At 34.0% G+C, this 19,424-nt stretch overlaps 1 protein-coding gene across 1 annotated transcript in view; it reads left to right on the forward strand.

Annotated features, from left to right (window-relative positions):
* The window catches only part of RYR2 (ryanodine receptor 2), a 537,004-nt gene that overhangs the window by 18,962 nt on the left and 498,618 nt on the right, over positions 1-19,424 (forward strand). Inside the window, exon 3 of the mRNA XM_088842508.1 lies at positions 19,202-19,216. Within this exon, the coding sequence (XP_088698634.1) occupies positions 19,202-19,216 (15 nt within the window). The remainder of the gene's footprint in view (positions 1-19,201; positions 19,217-19,424) is intronic.

Raw genomic sequence — 19,424 nt, forward strand, 5'->3', positions numbered from 1 at the left:
ATTATGGCTTCTTTCTAGGTATTTAACTTGCCTCTAACTGTTGAATAAACTGTTCCCTGAGCAGACTGTTCCTAATTTCATCGATATAATTGTTGCCAAGTGAACAGTCAGTTTCATGAAGGAACTTGAGGTTTTAGTTTCTCTGTCTAGCTTTAGTTAGTTTTTCTTTTTTTCTTAAACTTTTAATTTTATATTGAAGTGTAGCAGATTAACAGTGTTGTGATAGTTTCAGGTAGCCAGCAAAGGGACTCAGCCATACATACATATGTATCCACTCTCCCAGAAATTCCCCTCCCATCCAGGCTGCCACATAACATTGAGCTGTACAATAGGCCCTTGTCAGTTATCCATTTTAAATGTAGCAGTGTGTACATACAATCCCAATTATATGTACACAGATTGTACATACAATTTGTACAATCCCAAACTCCCTAACTATCCCTTTTCCTCATCCTTCCTCCCCTGCCCCGTAACCATAAGTCTGTAAGTCTGTTCCTGTTTTGTAAATAAGTTCATTTGTATAATTTCTTTTAGATTTTACATATAAAGGATATAACATGATATTTATCTTTTTCTGTATGACTGACTTCACTCAGTGTAACAATTTCTAGGTCCATCCATATTGCTGCAAATGGCATTATGTCATTCCTTTTGATAGCTGAGTAATATTCCACTGAATATATGTACCACATCTTCTTTATCCATTAGTTAGTTTTTCATACTGTCCACTCTATATCTAGATTGGATTCACTGCCTGAATAAGCTCAATTTTCCCCTGATACATTTCTCATATTCTTATCCCACTTAATCCCTCAGCTTGCAGTTCTGCATCTTTCAGAATTTTACCCTGTCCTTCTATGCTTATGTCCAAGAAAGAGTCTTGCTTGAATATTTTCATAATCCTCCCAGCCAGAAGTAATATTTTACTCAGAGATCCATATCACTCGATTTTAAAATTTTTCTTCATTTCTCTCATAATAATTTGGTATATATTAAATATAATTTCTTTACATTAGAATATGTTTTTAATTTCTGGAAATGTTTTTATTTCACTTAATTTTTGAAAGCAATTTAAAATTTACAGAAAATTGTTTGAAAATGTCCCATAGCCTTTTCCCTCCCCCACATGCCTTATTATTATTTTGAATTAATGTAGTACATTTGTTATAACTCACAAATATTACCACCCCAAGTTCATAGTTTACATTAGGGTCAATATTGGCAAATCATTATTTAAACTTCACAGTTTACATTACAGTTCACTGTTTGTACTGTACAATCTAAAAATTCTGACATGGACTTCACTAATGGTCCAATGGTTAAGACTCTGTGCTAACAATGCATGGGGTGAGAGTGTGATCCCTGGTGAGGGAACTAAGATCCCACATGCCATGCATGCAGCATGGCCAAAATGTTTTTTTAAGTTAATATATTATGTTTTGTATCCACTATTCCTGGTATGAGACAGAATAGTTTCACTACTCTAAAAGTTCCCTGAACTTCACCTTTTCATGCCTTCCTCTCTTCTAACTACTGATCTTTTTATTGCTTCCATAGTTTTGCATTTTCCATAATGTCATATACTTAGAATCATTCAGTATGCTGCCTTTTCATTCTGGCTTCTTTCACATAGTGAGATGCATTTACGGTTTCTCTATATCTTTCCTTAGCTCGAGAGCTCATTTCTTTTTATTACTGAGTTGGCATCACTGACTTAATGGACATAAGTTTGAGCAAGTTCTGGGAGATGGTGAAGGACAGGGAAATCTGGCTTGCTGCAGTCCGTTGGGTTGCAAACAGCTGGATACAACTGAGTAACTGAACAACAACAATATTCCATCACCTGGATATACAGTAGTTTGTCTATTTATCTATTGAAGAACATTTTGATTGCTTCTAAGTTTTGGCAATTATGAATAAAGCTGCTATAAACTCATGGGTAGACTTTGAGGCAGACATAAGCTTCCAGCTCCTTTGGGTAAATATGAAGGAAAGAGATTGCTGGATCATATGTTAAAATTGTGTTTATTTTTGTGAGACTGCCAAACTGACTTTTCTAGAGTGTGTACCTTGTGGCATTCCAGCTAATAATGATTGAAAGTTCCTATGCTGCACCTCATCATCAGCATTTGGTGGTGCCAGTTTTGGATTTTGGCTTTTCTCATAGTTGTGTAGTTGTATCTTGTTGTTGTTTTAATTTGAAAGCTCCTGATGACATATGATGTAAACCATCTTTTCATATACTTACATGCCATCTGATATCTTTTTTGTGAAGTATTTGTTGATGATACCTTTTGCAAATTTTTAATTGGGTTGTTTATTTTCATATTGTTAATTTTCTAAATTGAAATATAGTTGATTTACAATGTTGTATTAATTTCTACTGTGCTAGCAAAGTGATTCAGTTATACATATATGTACGTATGTGTGTGTGTGTGTATATATATTTAGTTGTTCTGTAGTCACTATGTCATGTCCAGCTGTTTTGTGTCCCCGTGAACTGTAGCCCACCAGGTTCTTCTGTCCATGAGACTTTCCAGACAAGAATACTGAAGAGGGTTGTAGTTTCCTTCTCCAGGGGATCTTCCCAACCCAGAGATCAAACCCACATCTCCTGCTTAGATGGCTGATTCTTTGCCACTGAGCCACCAGGGATGCCTATATACACACACATATACATATGTTTCCTTTTATGTGCATATACATATATGCACGTCTACATATGTTTCCTTTTCCATATTTTTTTCCATTATGTCTTATCACAGGATATGAATATAGTTTCCTGTGCTATAAAGTAGGACCTTGTTGTTTATCGATTCTCTATATAATCGTTTGCATCTGCTAATCCCAAACTTCTCATTCATCCCTCCCCATCCCCTCTTCCCCTTGGCAACCACAAGTATGTTCTCTGTGTCTGTGAGTCTGTTTTGTAGATAGATTCATTAGTGTCATATTTTGGATTTCACATATAAGGGATATTACATTTATCTTTCTGTTTCTGACTTCAGTTAGTGTGATATTCTATAGGTCCATCCATGTTGTTGCAAATGGCATTATTTCATTCATTTTGGGGGTGAATAGTTTTCTATTGTATATCATATTTTTGCATTTTAAGAGTTTTTTGTGTATTTTGAATACCAGAATTTTATAATATATATGTTTTGTAAAGTTTTTCTCCCACTTGTGAGTTGACTTTTCATTTGGCTGCCAGTGTCTTTCACTGAGAAGAAGATTTAACTTTAATGAAGTCCAGCTTAACAATTTTCCTTTCGTGGATCATGCTTTTGTCATTATATCTATAAAAGTCATTACCAAACCCAAGGTCACCCAGATAGTCTCCCATGTTATCTTCTAGGAGTTTTACAGGTCATATATTATTTGAAGGCTGTGACCTGTTTAGAGCTCATTTTTGTGAAAGTTTTAAAATCCGTATCTAGAATCTTTTACTTTTCTTTCTTTTTTTGTATTGTATACAGATGTCGTTTCAGCAGCACTTGGTGAAAAGACTGTCCTCTTTTCATTGAATTACCTTTGTGAAAGATAAATTGGTTCTATTTGTGTGGGTCTGTTTCTGTGCTGTCTGTTCTTTTCTGTTGGTACATTTGTCTGTTCTTTCATGAGTACCACACTGTCTTGACTACTGTAACTTTATAGTTAAGTCTTAACGTTGGGTGGTATCAGTTCTCTTACTTTATTCTTCTCCTTCAATGTGGTTTTGGCTTTTCTGGGTCTTTTGTTTTCCCATAGAAACTTTAGAGTAAGTTTCTCTCAGTATCCTCAAAATAACTTGGTGATATTTTGATTGAGATTGCACTGAATTGTTTTGTTTAAATCGTTGTATACCCTTTGTTATACCCATCCCTTTTTTTAGATAGTAAATGGATGTAGAATTTATTTAAGAGTTTATTATTATTCATAGTAGTTCCATCCAGAGTTCATTTAAGATTACTGTTTAACTTGATTTCATTTCTCCTAGTGGCTAAGAAGAATGCCCATTGTTTTTCATGACTGCTGATTCCTTTCCTTATTTATTGTGATGTGTTTCTTAGTCATACATTAAGTTCATACATTCCCAGATGGGTTATTCTAAGCTGAATATTCTGTCACGCATGTCTGTCTATTATTACACCAAAACAGTATTGACTTAATCACTGTATTTTAGGAACATTTTAATATTTAATAAGGCTAGTTCTACCTGTTTCTTCCCTCTTTCCCCTCACTAATTGTTCATACTCTTCTTAAATATTTATTTTCCCAGATGGGTTTACTTGTGGTATTTAATCAGACTTGGTAATTCTGGCAAGAGCTTATGCAGAAGAGAATTACTATATTTGCTTAGCACCCATCAGTTTGAATTCATTAACATTAAACTTTTTGTACAAGCCCCATTTTAATATATTCTATGCTTGAAAATGGAGATATTGGTAGTTTTGAGTTAGAGAGTGTATATACCATTCTTCAGAATTTGGACAAATTCAGAAAGCAATATAAAGAGTGTTACAGGAATTTTTCCTATTCTAAAAGAGGAATAACTTAGGAAGCAGTAGATCTTAGTCTTCTATTACTCAGCTTAAATTTTAAAAGAAAAAAAATTAAACTTCCAAGTGAAAATTCTAAATCTTTTCCTTGATTAAGTTGAATATAATATTGTGGGAGATGGCCAATTTTATTGTATTGTATAAGTCTGTTTCATTGTTTGACATTATTTGACAAATTAAAATAACATTCTGTCTAATACAAAAATCAGAATAAAGACAGGAAATTGGGCTAAAGTAAAATTCAGTGCATTATTGGACCTACTTGGTGACTTCATTTGTTTAATTAAATTTATGGTGAGTTTTTCTCACAAATTGATGGCAGAAAGAACTTTGTGGTCTTATGTTGTTTAAGAATGAGATGGCATCAGTAATAAATTCTACTAAACATTTAAAGGAGAATTAATACCAATTCTTCTTAAACTCTTCCAAACAATAGAAGGCGAAGAAGAACTAAAGAACATCTTGATGAAAATGAAAGAGGAGAGTGAAAAAGTTGGCTTAAAACTCAACATTCAAAAAATTAATATCATGGCACCTGGTCCCATCACTTCATGGCAAATAGATGGGGAAATAGTGGAAACAGTGACAGACTTTATTTTCTTGGGCTCCAAAATCACGGCAGATGGTGACTGCAGTCATGAAATTCAAAGACACTTGCTCCTTGGAAGAAAAGTTATGAGCAACCTAGACAGCATACTAAAAAGCAGAGACATTACCTTGGCACCAAGGGTTCGTCTAGTCAAAACTATGGTTTTTCCAGTAGTCATGTATGGATGTGAGAGTTGGACTATGAAGAGGGCTAAGTGCAGAAGAGTTGATGCTTTTGAACTGTGGTGTTGGAGAAGACTCTTGAGAGTCCCTTGGACTGCAAGGAGATCCAACCAGTCCATTCTAAAGGAAATCAGTCCTCAATATTCATTGGAAGGACTGATGCTGAAGCTGAAACTCCAATACTCTGGCCACCTAATGTGAAGAACTGACTCATTTGAAAAGATGTATAAGTCTGTTTCAATCTGATGCTAGGTAAGATTGAAGGTGGGAGGAAAGAAGATAAGATGGTTGGATGGCATCACCGACTCAATGGACATGAGTTTGAGTAAACTCCAGGAGCTGGCAATGGACAGGGAGGCCTGCCGTGCTGCAGTCCCTGGGTTCGCAAAGAGTTGGACACAACTGAACTGAAACGATAGAAGAGGAGAAATACTTCTAAACATATTCACTGAGGCCAGCATTACCTGAAACCAAAACCAGACAAGAACACCACAAGAAAAGAAAATTACACGTCCGTATCCTCTGATGAATATAGAGGAGAAAATTCTGTACAAAACTGAATTCAACAATACATTAAAAAGATCAATGCCATGACCAACTGGGGTCTTTTTCCAGTGATGGGAGGATGGTTTATCATCCACAAAATCAGTCAATGTGATACACCTCATTAACAAAACAAAGGGTAAAAATCATGATCATCTTAGAGGCAGAAAGAGCATTTAACAAAGTTCAATATCAATTTTTGATTGAAGAACTCTCCATAAAGTGGGTGTAGAGGGAGCATACCTCAACTTACTAAAGGTCGTATCTAACAAGTCCACAGCTAACATACTCAACAGTGAAAAGCTGAAAGCTTTTCCTCTAAGATCAGGAACAAGACTAGGATATCCACTCTTCCCATGTCTATTCAACACAGTACTGAAAGTCTTAACCAGAGAAAAAGAAAAGGTATGAGATTGCAAAGGAGGAATTAAAACTGTCATACTTCACAGGTGATATGATGTTATATAGAGAAATAAATTTCAGTAAGGCTGCAGGTTAAAAAAAATCAATATACAAAAATTTGTTGCCTTTCTCTACACTAATAGAAACTATCAGAAAGGGAAATTAAAGAAACAGTGCCATTTACAACTGGATCAGAAAGAATAGGAATAAATTTAACCACAGTGGTAAAGAGCCTTTACACTGAAAACTATGACACTGGTGAAAGAAATTGAATAAGAAGCAATAAATGGAAAGATATTCTGTGCTTATAGTAATGAAAACAGTATGGTATTAGCAAAACAACAAAAACAAAACAGATAGATCAGTGGAACATAGCAGAGAGCCCAGAAATATACCCATGCATAGATGGTCAATTGACTTATGACAAAGGTGCCAGTATAAACAATGGGAAAAGGACAGTCTCTTCAAAATATGGTACTGAGAAAACTGGATGGAGTCTCGCGAAAGAATGAAAAGGGACCACTATTTTATACCATGCACAAAATCAATTGATAATGGTTAAAGACTTGAAGTTTTATGACCTGAAACCATAAAACTTTTGCAAGAAAACATAGGCATTAAGCTTCTTGACATTAGTGTTGGTGAAGGATTTCTGGATTTGATACCAAACGCAAAGACCACAAAAGCAAAAATCAACAATTGGGACTGCATCAAACCTAAAAGCTTTCAGACAGAAAAGGACATCATGAACAAAATGAAAAAGTAACCTATGAAATAGGAGGAAATATTTGCAAATTACATCTCTGATAAGGTGTTAATATCCAAAATATATAAAGAACACATACAACTCAATAACAAAATGAAACAATCTGATTAAAGCATGGGCAGAGAATCTGAATAGATATTTTCCTAAAGACGTATAAAGGCCAAAGTGTACATAAAAAGATGCTCAAGATCTCTAATCATCAGAGAAATGCAAATCAGAACTTCGGTGAACTCTAATTTTTTGACTGTTGGATAAGAAAAAAATCCAAGTGTTGACATGTGGAGAGAAGAGAATCCTTGTGCACTGTTGGTGGGAATGTACATTCATGCATCTACTACAGAAAACATAATGGAGGAGCCTCGAAAAGCTAAAATTGAACTATCGTATGACCCAGCAATTCCACTTCTGGGATTTATCCATAGGACAGGAAAATACTAACTTGGAAAGATATGTGTTCCCCATATTTATTACAGCATTATTTTCATTAGCCAGGACATGGAAACAACCTAAGTGAACACCAGTGGATTTATTCATAAAGAAAATGTGGTATATGCACACAGTGGAATATTATACAGCCACAAAAAGAAATAATTTTTGACAACATGGATGGACCTTGAAGGGATTATGGTGAAACAAGTGAAATGGAGAAATACAAAAACGATATAATTTCACTTTCGTTTGGAATCAGAAAAACATACAGAAAAACTGAACCTGTAGTTCTAGAGAACAGATTGGTGATTGCAGGGGCAGGGTATTGGAAGAGGCACAATGGGTGAAGGTGGTCAAAATATACAACCTTCAGTTATAAAGTAAGTAATCCCTGGAAATATAATGTACAACGTGTTTGCTATAGTTAATGACACTGTATGCTATATTTAAAAGTTAAGGTAGTAGATCTAAAAAGTTCTCATTACAAGAAAAAAATTGTAAGTATGTGTGGCCATGGAAATTAGCTAGATTTATTGTAATGATCATTTCACAATATATGCAAATATAAAATCATTCATTTAATATAAAGTTATTGGAGAAGGAAATGGCAACCCACTCCAGTGTTCTTGCCTTGAGAATCCCAGGGATGGCGGAGCCTGGTGGGCTGCCATTTATGGGGTCGCACAGAGTTGGACATGACTGAAGCGACTTAGCAGCAGCAGTAGTAGCATGTCAGTTATATCTCAGATTTAAAATGTTAAAAAAATAAGTACTCTTAAAATTCTTATTACCATGAAGAAGTCCAGATCCAGATGGCTTCTCTGTCAATTCTAAAAAACATTTGAGAGAGCAATAATCTTAATCTTAACCTGTTTCAGAATCCCTCTCAACTAATTATATGAGGGCAACATAGCCACGGTCCTAAACCATGAGAAAGATCTTACCAGAAAAAAGTTGTCATATGTTTCTGCTACTGCTGCTAAGTCATTTCAGTTGTGTCTGACTCTGTGTGACCCCATAGACGGCAGCCCACCAGGCTCCCCCGTCCCTGGGATTCTCCAGGCAAGAGCACTGGAGTGGGTTGCCATTTCCTTCTCCAATGCATGAAAGTGAAAAGTGAAAGTGAATTCGCTCAGTCGTGTCCGACCCTTAGCGACCCCACGGACTGCAGCCTACCAGGCTCCTCCATCCATGGGATTTTCTAGGCAGCAGTACTGGAGTGGCTTGCCATTGCCTTCTCTGTGTCATATGTAAATATTCATCAAAGTAATAGACTCAGACATCCTCTATAAGATACTAGTAAATCAAATTTATGGATATATAAAATCTATAGCATATTATAGCTAACATGGGATTCAAAAGTAGTTAATGTATCCACAAAACCAATTAATGTCTTTGACCATATTAAAAGACTAAAAGGGAAAGATTGTGTATTTTAATTGATACCTTCAAAACATTTAAAACATAAATAATTTATTGCAAACTTAGTAAATTTGTAAGGTAAGGAACTCTTTAATCTGATAGAAACTATAAAATGGAAGACCAGTGAAATATTGAATTATTTTAGTAAAATAAAGGGGTGATGGTAGGCACTTTTGAAATTAAAAGTGTATTTAGCAAAGTTAGAACTCAGTATAAATTTTCAGCTACCTTTTAAATATTAGCAAAAATAAAAATTTCAAAATGAGTTCACTTATCTTAGTGTAATTCCACAACATATACCTCAGAATAATTATAATGAAAGATGTGCAAACCTTTCTATAGAAAATTGAAAAACATTTTGACAGAAACTAAAGATGACCTAAAATAAAGAGGAATATATGATGTTGGAAGGCAGTATATTATAAAGATGGCAATTCTCTCTAAGTTTATCAGTTAACCACTGCAATCAAAATAAAAATCCCAACAGTTTTTCTTTTTGTGTGCTTGAAAATTTGTAAGTCTGTTCTCAACATTACAGGAAGTAAAGAGGGTCAATATTAACAAATATGATGTTGAAGAACAAAATTGGAGCCTTTGTTTACCAGATATCAAAAATTATTTTGATGGAATAGCGGTTAGGATAACAGGAATAGAAAAATAGGCCAGAATAGAATAGAGTTCATCAGTACCTCTACAGATTAGTAACTTGACTTATGATGGAGGTGGCAGTGCAGTGCAGTGGGTTCAAGAATTATCTTTTTGTTAAAGATAATCAGGTCAGTTGAATAGCTAGATGAAGGGAAATTAATCTAAATTCTCTCCATAGTACCATATACTCCCCAAGTCAATGCCAAACAGATTGTAGGTCTCAGGTAAGAGTTAAGATAATAAATTGTCTCAAAAATAATGTAGAAGGGTCTTTTCAGGACAAAAAGCACCAGCAATGAAGGAAAAGATTCAGAAATTATGCTCAAACTAAGAATGTTTGTCCTCAGAGTTACCATTAAAAAATGGAAAAGACAGGGCACAGACTGGGAGAGGATATTTGGAAAGTATGAACAGTTCTGACAAATCAGTAAGAACAAAAACAATCAACTAATAGCAAAAAATGGGTAAAAGACTTGAACAAATATTTTACAATGGAGATATTCCAAATTCCCAAAGCATATGAAAAAGTGCTTCATCAAATGTCAGGGAAATGCAGCTGAAAACTGTGATGAGGTATCATGTTCCCCAGAAGAGCTAATATTGAAAAGACTTGTAATACCAAGTATTGGCAAGATGGGGAGCAAGTGAAATTAGTATACTTCTGATGAGAATTAAATGCATGCCACCATTTTGGAAATCTCTTTGGCTGTATCAACTATAGCTAAACATTATAAATCCATGATCAAGAAATTCTACTCTTGGTATATACCAGTGGTTATATATATATATTTATATATTCCTATATTCACCAAAAGATATGTACAAGACTGTTCACCACAAAATTTTTTGTAATAGCCCCAAGCAGGAAACAACTCAAATGTTCAACTGTTCAGTGAGTGAAAGTCACTCAGTCATGTCTGACTCTTTGCGATCCCATGAACTATACAGTGTATGGATTTCTCCAGGCCAGAATACTGGAGTGGGCTGCCATTCCCTTCTCCAGGGGATCTTCCCAACCCAGGGATCGAACCCAGGTTTCCTGCATTGCAGGCAGTTTCTTTACCAGCTGAGCCACAAGGGAAGCCCATTCAACTGTTGAATGGTAAATAAATTGTGACATATTCATATGGTGGAATATTATAAGCAGGGAAAATGAATTACTTACCACCATGATGAATCTTAGAGACCTAATGACAGCTAAAGAAGCTAGATAAAAAGAGAACATAGGCTGTATTTCCAAATTAGAAAAATAATCAGTGGTGATGGAATAGTAGTTACTTTGGAGAGGGCATGAAGGCAGCCTCTAGGTTGAAGGTTCTGTCCTATTATTAGGGTGATGATTACAGGGGTTTATTTATTTGAAGTTTTATGAAGTTATTTATTTTATGAAGTAAAGTTTTATGAAGTTATATATTCAGAATTTACATATTTTTCTGAATTTGTTATATTTATTAAAAATGTGGGCCCTCCAAACTGTAATTTTACTTTAAAAAATTGAAATGACTTTATTGTCTTTTGAACCTTTGAACACACTGTGCAAAATTCTCATGTTCTTCTTCTCAGTCTTAATAATAAACATGTGCAGTGGAGAATTATTTGTAGGGTAGTTTTTTGTATTTCACATTTGTCTATTTTTAAAAAGGGTAATGGATTGCAGGCGTGTATTACATATTTCAAATACTTTTTCTTATGTTATTTCTTGATATTAAAAATGTTATATTCATGATGGATATTTTATTGTTGTGTTGTAATTATCTGGGTGAACCTTATCTAGGTGAAAAAGCAGACCTGATGTTTGAATAACTGAAATTAAGTAAAATATCTGATATCATAAGAATCTCTAGGTTCATTTTACATTCTTTTATCTTGATGTTAACACATTGTATTAGGTGACATTTAACCATAAGAAATACCTGGTGAAAAATTCCAAATTAAATAGAGACTAAAAGTTTGAAGTAAAAGATAAGCAAAAAGATGATGTAACTTGGTATTGGCATACAAAGAAGTGCTTAGGAGAATGCGACTTTGAAGTTAAAAACCTGATTTCAAGATCAAGTCCAATCGTTTTTTCCAACAACTTTGTTGTTGTTGAGGAAAATTTGTAACACATTTGCATGTCATTTGTTTCCTCATATATAAAATGCAGGCAGTAAGATTACATGTGAAGTGTTTAGCCTAAAGCCTGGCACATAGTAACTTCTAACTATATGACCTATAGGTTTAATAATAGTAACATTTTTACCTTAAACAGTAAAATAAGTTAAGCAACTTGGAAGAAACAACCAAGAAACAACCAAATTTGTTTTTGTAGGTTATTGAATAGTTCATATTTATGTACCCAAATTTATAATTTGTATGTTAATTAAACATATATAAATTATTGAAACATGCTAATTGTACATATTGACTAAAATATGAATACAAAAATGATGTCACGTGGAGGTTTCAGCTTTTGTATGATGCTGTAATAAAGTTTAGATTTAAATACTTATGTATTACATTCTTAACTTATGTCTATTTTGCTAAATCAAGCTGTTCCTTAAATGACTGTTTATTTTCTTTAATGGAAGTTTTGTTTTTATTTGAAAATAAGATTGCTCATTTTTGGTCTTAAAATATGTAAGGCAACTTTCTATAGATGGTAAACTATTTTCTCTAAATTAATGGAGTTGATATATTTTTTAAAAATCCCACATACTTGGATAAAAAATTATTGGAATATTCATTTATCTTATATGCTTTATGGATTTGGTAATTCTTTAAACTATAAAATCTGTCCAGTTCATTGTGCGCTTTATATTTTCCTTCCTTGATGAGCTACATATAAATCATTCTATTTTTCACTGTTAATAGGCATTTACTTAAATAGTTCTTGTTAACATTCATAAGTGTCATGAAATCTCTCTGCATCACTTATGCATAGTTACAACTTTTGCACTTTATCAGCCTTTTAACTCTGTGGACCATTTGTCTTGTCTTTTATGTTTAGCTGAAATTTCACCCCCTGCACATGTTGTTGCTATCTCTTTCTTTGGCTATTTGGATACGAGTCTGTTGTATTATTGCTAACTAATTCCTGCTTCTTAAGAGACATTTTCTACTTTATAACATAGATCTTTAAAGACCGTTTATTACTAATAACTAGTAACTATGACTCTTGATTACAGGTTCTCTTTCTTCTAGAAAAATCCCACAGCACTTTATCTTTGTGCTGATGCAAATGTGTGTGTGTGTGTATGTTAAAACTGAGATGTGAAAATAATGATGGGATAACGCAATGTCTTTGTTAATCATTGAAAAATATGACATATCCTATTTTCCTGGTAAACATGAAAGGGAAATCATTTCATGTTTCCTTATTTTTCATGAAAGGAATAAATATAAGAATTTGTTTTTTTAAAGGTAGAAAAGTGAGTAATAATTACATTATACTTGCCGTGATTAGATTGCTTTCCTGTGACTAAGGATCTAAAGAAATATATTCATCATTCTAATAGGTTTCATGCTTAAAATAAGGACTTGAACTTTAGAGAACAGCTAAATATCTTGAAGGTATATAGTGAAAACCAGGACTTTCCAGTCAGTAAAGTGTTCTTTTTAAATAACAATGTATTCTTAAGTTCAAACGTTGGGAGTAGGCTTAGAAGAGCTTTTTCTGAAGATGAAGTAAATTATTGAAGAAGCCAAAATGCTCTGTTACGAGTAATCTGTTGAATCTATTGAATTTCACTGGGACTTCAAAACAATCCTACCTGTATACTTAGGTTGATATTTTTATATCACTTTATAACATTTAAAACTATTTAGTACGTATGTGAATATTATGCACAATTCCTTCTTGAAGCTTGTTTACTAAGGAATGGAAGTTCTTAGTTATGGCAAATATTCCTGCCAAAGTAGTTTGAGTTTTTGACTCAATTAATGAATTTTCTAAGGAAAAAAATTGCAAATAAATGAATGAGGAATTTGAAGCACACCTCAGGTTTCACTGATTACCAGTCATATGTGCTAAAGAAGGGAGGTTGGTTATGGAAACTTAACCTTTAAGGTGAGAGTGTTTAGATTTTTAAATTCTGATGGATTGAGCAGAAGAAGGATGTTTTTGTTAACATATGGCTTTGTGATTTGTTCTGTTTCACACTTTGGATATAATTATATTCACTTATTTTTTAAGGAGTCACATAATGGTTATGAGACTAACATACATTCATTAATAAATATGTTTTAAATAATATTTTGATGCAGTTTCAGAATTATTTGGAAGCCTATGCCATTTGTTATATTGTGAACTTTATATAAGAGTGTAAAGATTTGGCTAAGAGCAGTTTTATCAGAGATGTATACTTAGATGCTGTATTTCTAAATGGGTCTTTTTTATTAAATAGATTCTTTTAGTTAGAGGAGAATAGTATTTCCTGAATCAAAGGTCTGTAGGTTTGAGAATGTTTGCTTTTGAATATATTAGGTTACTTTTGCTTCATGTACCTGGTATATATTCAGCCCAATGCCTTTTGAAGTTCTGATAACTAAATTAATTGAATTTTTTTGTTTGTTTGTTTGCTTGAGATTAAATGCTGTAAATTAAAAGTTTGAGTACTATTACCTGTCCTTCAGAATTGGAGATAGGTTTTGGTGCAAGGACTACATTTCAGTTATTTTAAGTGACACTAATTAAAACCTTGCTAGCTATTTATTTGTTTGCTTATTATTTATCTTGGTTTTTTCTTTCCACAGAAGGTTGATGTGGAAAAATGGGTATGTGTTTTCTAAGAGATTGTGATCTGAATGGCTGCATGTTTGCCATCGCCTCTAACCTTTTTGTTTGGCTTCCTGGTGTGGCTGGTACTATTAGTGTTCAAAGTAACTGCTACATTGTAATCAACATGTATTTTACCAGTGTTCAGTTGGAACTTTCTAAGTTTCTAGTTTTGTTTCTTCGAAAATGGGATCTGTTCAAATATTCTCTATTACTAGAAAATTCATTTCAGTTCAGTCACTCAATCTTGTTTGATGCTTTGTGACCCCATGGACTGCAGCACCCCAGGCTTCCCTGTCCATCACCAACTACCAGAGCTTGCTCAAACTCATGTCTGTCGAGTTGGTAATGCCATCCAACCATCTCCTTCTGTGTCATCCCCGTCTCCTCCTACCTACAGTCTTTGACAGCATCGGGGTCTTTTCCAGTGAGTCAATTTCTTTGCATCATGTGGCTAAAGTATTGGAGTTTCAGCTTCAGCATCAGTCCTTCCAGTGAATATTCAGTACTGATATCCTTTAGAATGGACTGGTTGGATCTCCTTGCAGTCCAAGGGACTCTCAAGAGTCTTCTCCAGCACCACAGTTCAAAAACATCAATTCTTCAGCAATCAGCCCTCTTTATAGTCCAGCTCTTAAAACCGTACATGACTACTGGAAAAACCATAGCTTTGACTAGATGGACTTTTGTCAGTAAAGTAATGTCTCTACTTTTTAATATGCAGTCTAGTTTGGACATAGCTTTTCTTCAAAGGAGCAGTATCTTTTAATTTCATGGCTGCAGTCACCATCTGCAGTGATTTTGGAGCCCAAGAAAATAAAGTCTTTCACTGTTTCTGTTGTTTCCCCATCTATTTGCCATGAAGTGATGGGACCAGATGCCATGATCTTTGTTTTCTGAATGCTGAGTTTTAAGCCAACTTTTTCAGTCTCCTCTTTCACTTTCATCAAGAGGCTCTTTAGTTCTTTGTTTTCTGCCATAAGGGGGGTGTCATCTGCATATCTGAGGTTATTGATATTTCTCTCGACAATCTTGATTCCAGCTTGTGCCTCATCCAGCCAACGTTTCTCATGATGTACTCTGCATAGAAGTTAAATAAGCCGGGTGACAATTTACAGCCTTGATGTACTCCTTTCCCAACTTGGAACCAGTTCCATGTCCAGTCTAACTGTTGCTTCTTGACCTGCATACAGATTTCTCATGAGGCAGGTCAGGTGATCTGGTATTCCCATTTCTTGAAGAATTTTCCACAGTTTGTTGTGATCTACACAGTCGAAGGTATAGTCAGTGAAGCAGAAATACATGTTTTTCTGGAACTCTCTTGCTTTTTGATCAGTCAACAGATGTTGGAAATTTGATTTCTGGTTCTTCTGCCTTTTCTAAATCCAGCTTGAACATCTGGAAGTTCATAGTTCATGTACTGTTGAAACCTGCCTTGGAGAATTTTGAGCATTACTTTGCTAGTGTGTGACATGACTGCAATTGTGTGACAGTTTGAACTTTCCTTGGTAATTAACTTTCTTTGAGATTGAAATGAAAACTGACCTTTTCCAGTCCTATGACCACTGCTTAGTTTTCCAAATTTGCTGGCATATTGAGTGCAGCACTTCTGCAGCATCATCCTTAAGGATTTGAAATAGCTCAACTCAATTCCATCACCTCCACTAGCTTTGTTTATAGTAATGCTTCTGAAGGCTCACTTGACTTAGCATTCCAGGATGTCTGGCTCTAGGTGAGTGATCACACCATTGTGATCACTTTCACTTCAAAAAGATCATCATGATGATGATATTTTTGTATAGTTCTTGATGATCTTTTTTGTACAGTTCTTCTGTATATTCTTGCCACCTTTTCTTAATATCTTGTGCTTCTGTTAGGTCCATACCGTTTTTGTCCTTTTTTGTGCCCATCTTTGCATGAAATGATCCCTTGGTATCTCTAATTTTCTTGAAGAGATCTCTGGTCTTTCCCATTCTATTGTTTTCCTCTGTTTCTTTGCACTGATCACTGAGGAAGGCTTTCTTATCTCTCCTTGCTATTCTTTGGAAGTCTGCATTCAGATGGGTGTATCTTTCCTTTTCTCCTTTGCCTTTCGCTTCTCTTCTTTTCTCAGTTATTAGTAAGCCCTCCTCAGACAACCATTTTGCCTTTTTGCTTTTCTTTTTCTTGGGAATGATCTTGATCACTGCTTCCTCTACACTGTCTGAACCTCCATCCTTCAGGCACTCCTCTATCAGATCTAATCCCTTGAATCTGTCACTTCTACTTTATATTCCTATGTTAATTTTGTTGCTAATCCCTTATCTGTGTAACTTTTAAGAAGACTTCTCAGTAAAGGTTCTTTTAAACCTTCTAAGACAAGTCCATTTATAGAAGTATTAATTTTTGTAATCATTTGTCATCTCACAAAACTAAATTAAGAGTTAAAAATCATCCAGTGTTGAGGTGAAAGGCATAATTATGGTAGAAAAGCTTTGTACATCACTATTTCTTTTTGTATCAGTAACAGATTGAATATAATTATGCATTCTCTTGAACTCTGATATTTGATTGCAATTTTTAGAATAAAGTGTTGCTGTTTGATTTGTTTTTCTACTCGTAATCATCTGCATATGCTAAGAAAATCCCTTAGTGCTTTTAGATCTACTAGATCAAGTAACATAAGCTTATAGGTCAAAGGGTCCTGCTTCTTTTTATCATCCATTAGACTCCCAGGGCCATGTTTGCTTGAGTTAAAATGTAAGAATTGCTATGTCTCTTCCTGGTTTTCATGTTAATGTAGCATAATGAGGAGAGGGAATATGTCCCCATCTCTTGTTCACAGTTGACACTTCATCTGCCTTGTTCATTCTGGAAAAGTTAAACTAAACCTGGGGCACTGAATTGCTGCCACTTGCGGTTTTACTCTAAAGAATTAAAATTTCCCTCTTTGTGTTTCTGTGTGAATTGATTTTCATCTTCAAATTTCTTCTAAGACAGAAAGCACCTTGCCTGGCCTCTGTCTTTATAGTTGCCCATCTCCATATGTTGTCTAATGACACTTTATTTCTTAAATAATCTCCTTATTACACTTATTGCATGCATAACAATGATAATTCTTTTCACCTAAATCAAAGCTATTTATTTCAGTATTATCATTCATGAGTTTTCTGTTTTTTCTCCTATCATTATCAACTTGTAAGGAATTTTTATTTTTATTCTTTTTCTGTTGCTTGTTATCATACTTATGCCATTGACATTGAGATTAAAATAATGTATTTATCCTTTATATTTTAATGGGTTTTACTTTCTCTCTTGCCCTGAATGATCCCTTTTGCATATCTCATAAAGAAATAAGCCAAATGAACCAATAGATGATTTGTACAAAAAGTTAATGTCAGTAATGCCAGAAATAACCTTTCATGTTCTTATCTTTTGAAAATAATGTGTGTCTGTTACATCTGTTCTTTCTCTTTGAATGATGGCTATTTTAGCTTTTGCTTATTTACAGGGCTCTATTTTATCATTTATACGTATTACTTTCTTTGGCTTGCTCATGCTGCCTTCACACACAACTAAAAAGTATGATGAGCAGACTTCAATAACTGAATTGACCACTTTTTTCTATTTACTACAATTCTGAAGTAGTTCAACCTAAATAACTGACAAAATCAAGCTGAGACCATTTTTGAAAGAAATAATCTCCAAAACTTAGATAAATTAAAAAACCAAAAATCTCATGAAGAAAGTATCTATTACAAACCGTGTTCTGTAAAATGATTTTGAAGTTTTTCTTTGAATTAGGACTTAAAATGATTTTTTGTAATTCCTCAGTGAGATCTGTATCACTGTTGATCATTTGTAGGCATGTGATTAGTCAGTTTCAACATGGAAAATAAGTTTCAGGATATTAGTTACCATGGATATTAACTGCAAAAATGTAACTACACAGGCTGTGTTTTCTGAGATGAGAATGAAATGGTTCTTTACAATTTTTCCTTAAAATTATAGTACTGAAAATGAATCAATCATGATAGAATTGCCATTTAGTCATGTACATATTACTATGCCTGTATGTTTCAGGGAAGCAAGTGTGGTATTTAACATCTGTGTTATAAGACTTTCCCTTGTTTTCTTTAAAACTAATGTGGATGTGTGTGTGTTTTTCTCTATAGGACTTACGTGCTCCTGGCAACTAGATCTTGCCCTAAGTTGTCAAATATAATATTTTTCCTTCTTCACTCTTTTTCATCTGTGTATCTCTCCCAGGAATAAGAAGTCAAAGAAACTTAATGAGTCTTAAGAAAAAGAAAGGGATATATGTACATGTTATATTTTGTAGAAGAAGAAGGGCTGTTATAAATCATTAGAGGTGGATGAGTCAAGAGAAGAAGAAAAACTGTGTGACTGTTTTCTTTGACGTTCGCATATAACAATATGTAGTGCCTAAGGAATTGCTTTTGGTCATTTTTTGCATGAAATATGGGCAGCCCATCACAGCATATTAATTGTCTACTGTACCTGTTTCTAATCCACTGTTTTATTCAAGTTAGCTGGGTTGCTGTTTATGTTACTGCGTTTTTATATAACAGATGAGATGAAAAAAAATCTAGACTATTTTCAGAGTATAATTTTAAAAGTATACCTTTTTTTGAGATGCTTAGAAGTGTTGTAAATTGAATCACGCATTAAAGTCAAGCAGCATGTTTTCACGGAAAAAGAATGAACTAATCTAAAAACATATTAAAAGAGAGTTTTGCTTGCTACAGCTTTTCTCTAGCATGTAGTTGACATTGAGTTTTGTTGTGACAACACAGTGAATATTTTTTGTTTATTATTCATGTTACTCCACTTACAACAATGTAGTCTTTATAAATAGGAGGTTTTAAAATGTCTTTGAAATAATGTGTATTTAATATTTTCTCTTTTTTCCTTATGCCCCTACAGAAATTCATGATGAAGGTAAGATATTGGATCATCTACTGTATGTGTATTACTCTGTATGTTTGGTTAGTCACATTTGTTTAATTTTTAAATTTGTGGCTTTTTTCTTCACTTTTTCAAGTTTTAAAAAATTAAACCAATCTTTAGAACTTTAAAACCTAAGTATGTGCGTCCCACATTTAGATTTGTCAAAAATTACATTTTATTTCTTTGGGTCACATTGTGA

This window comes from Moschus berezovskii, chromosome 12 (assembly GCF_049115385.1).
Source record: "Moschus berezovskii isolate FMDL1 chromosome 12, NW_MosBer_1.0, whole genome shotgun sequence".
In the NCBI taxonomy this organism is placed as follows: domain Eukaryota; kingdom Metazoa; phylum Chordata; class Mammalia; order Artiodactyla; family Moschidae; genus Moschus; species Moschus berezovskii.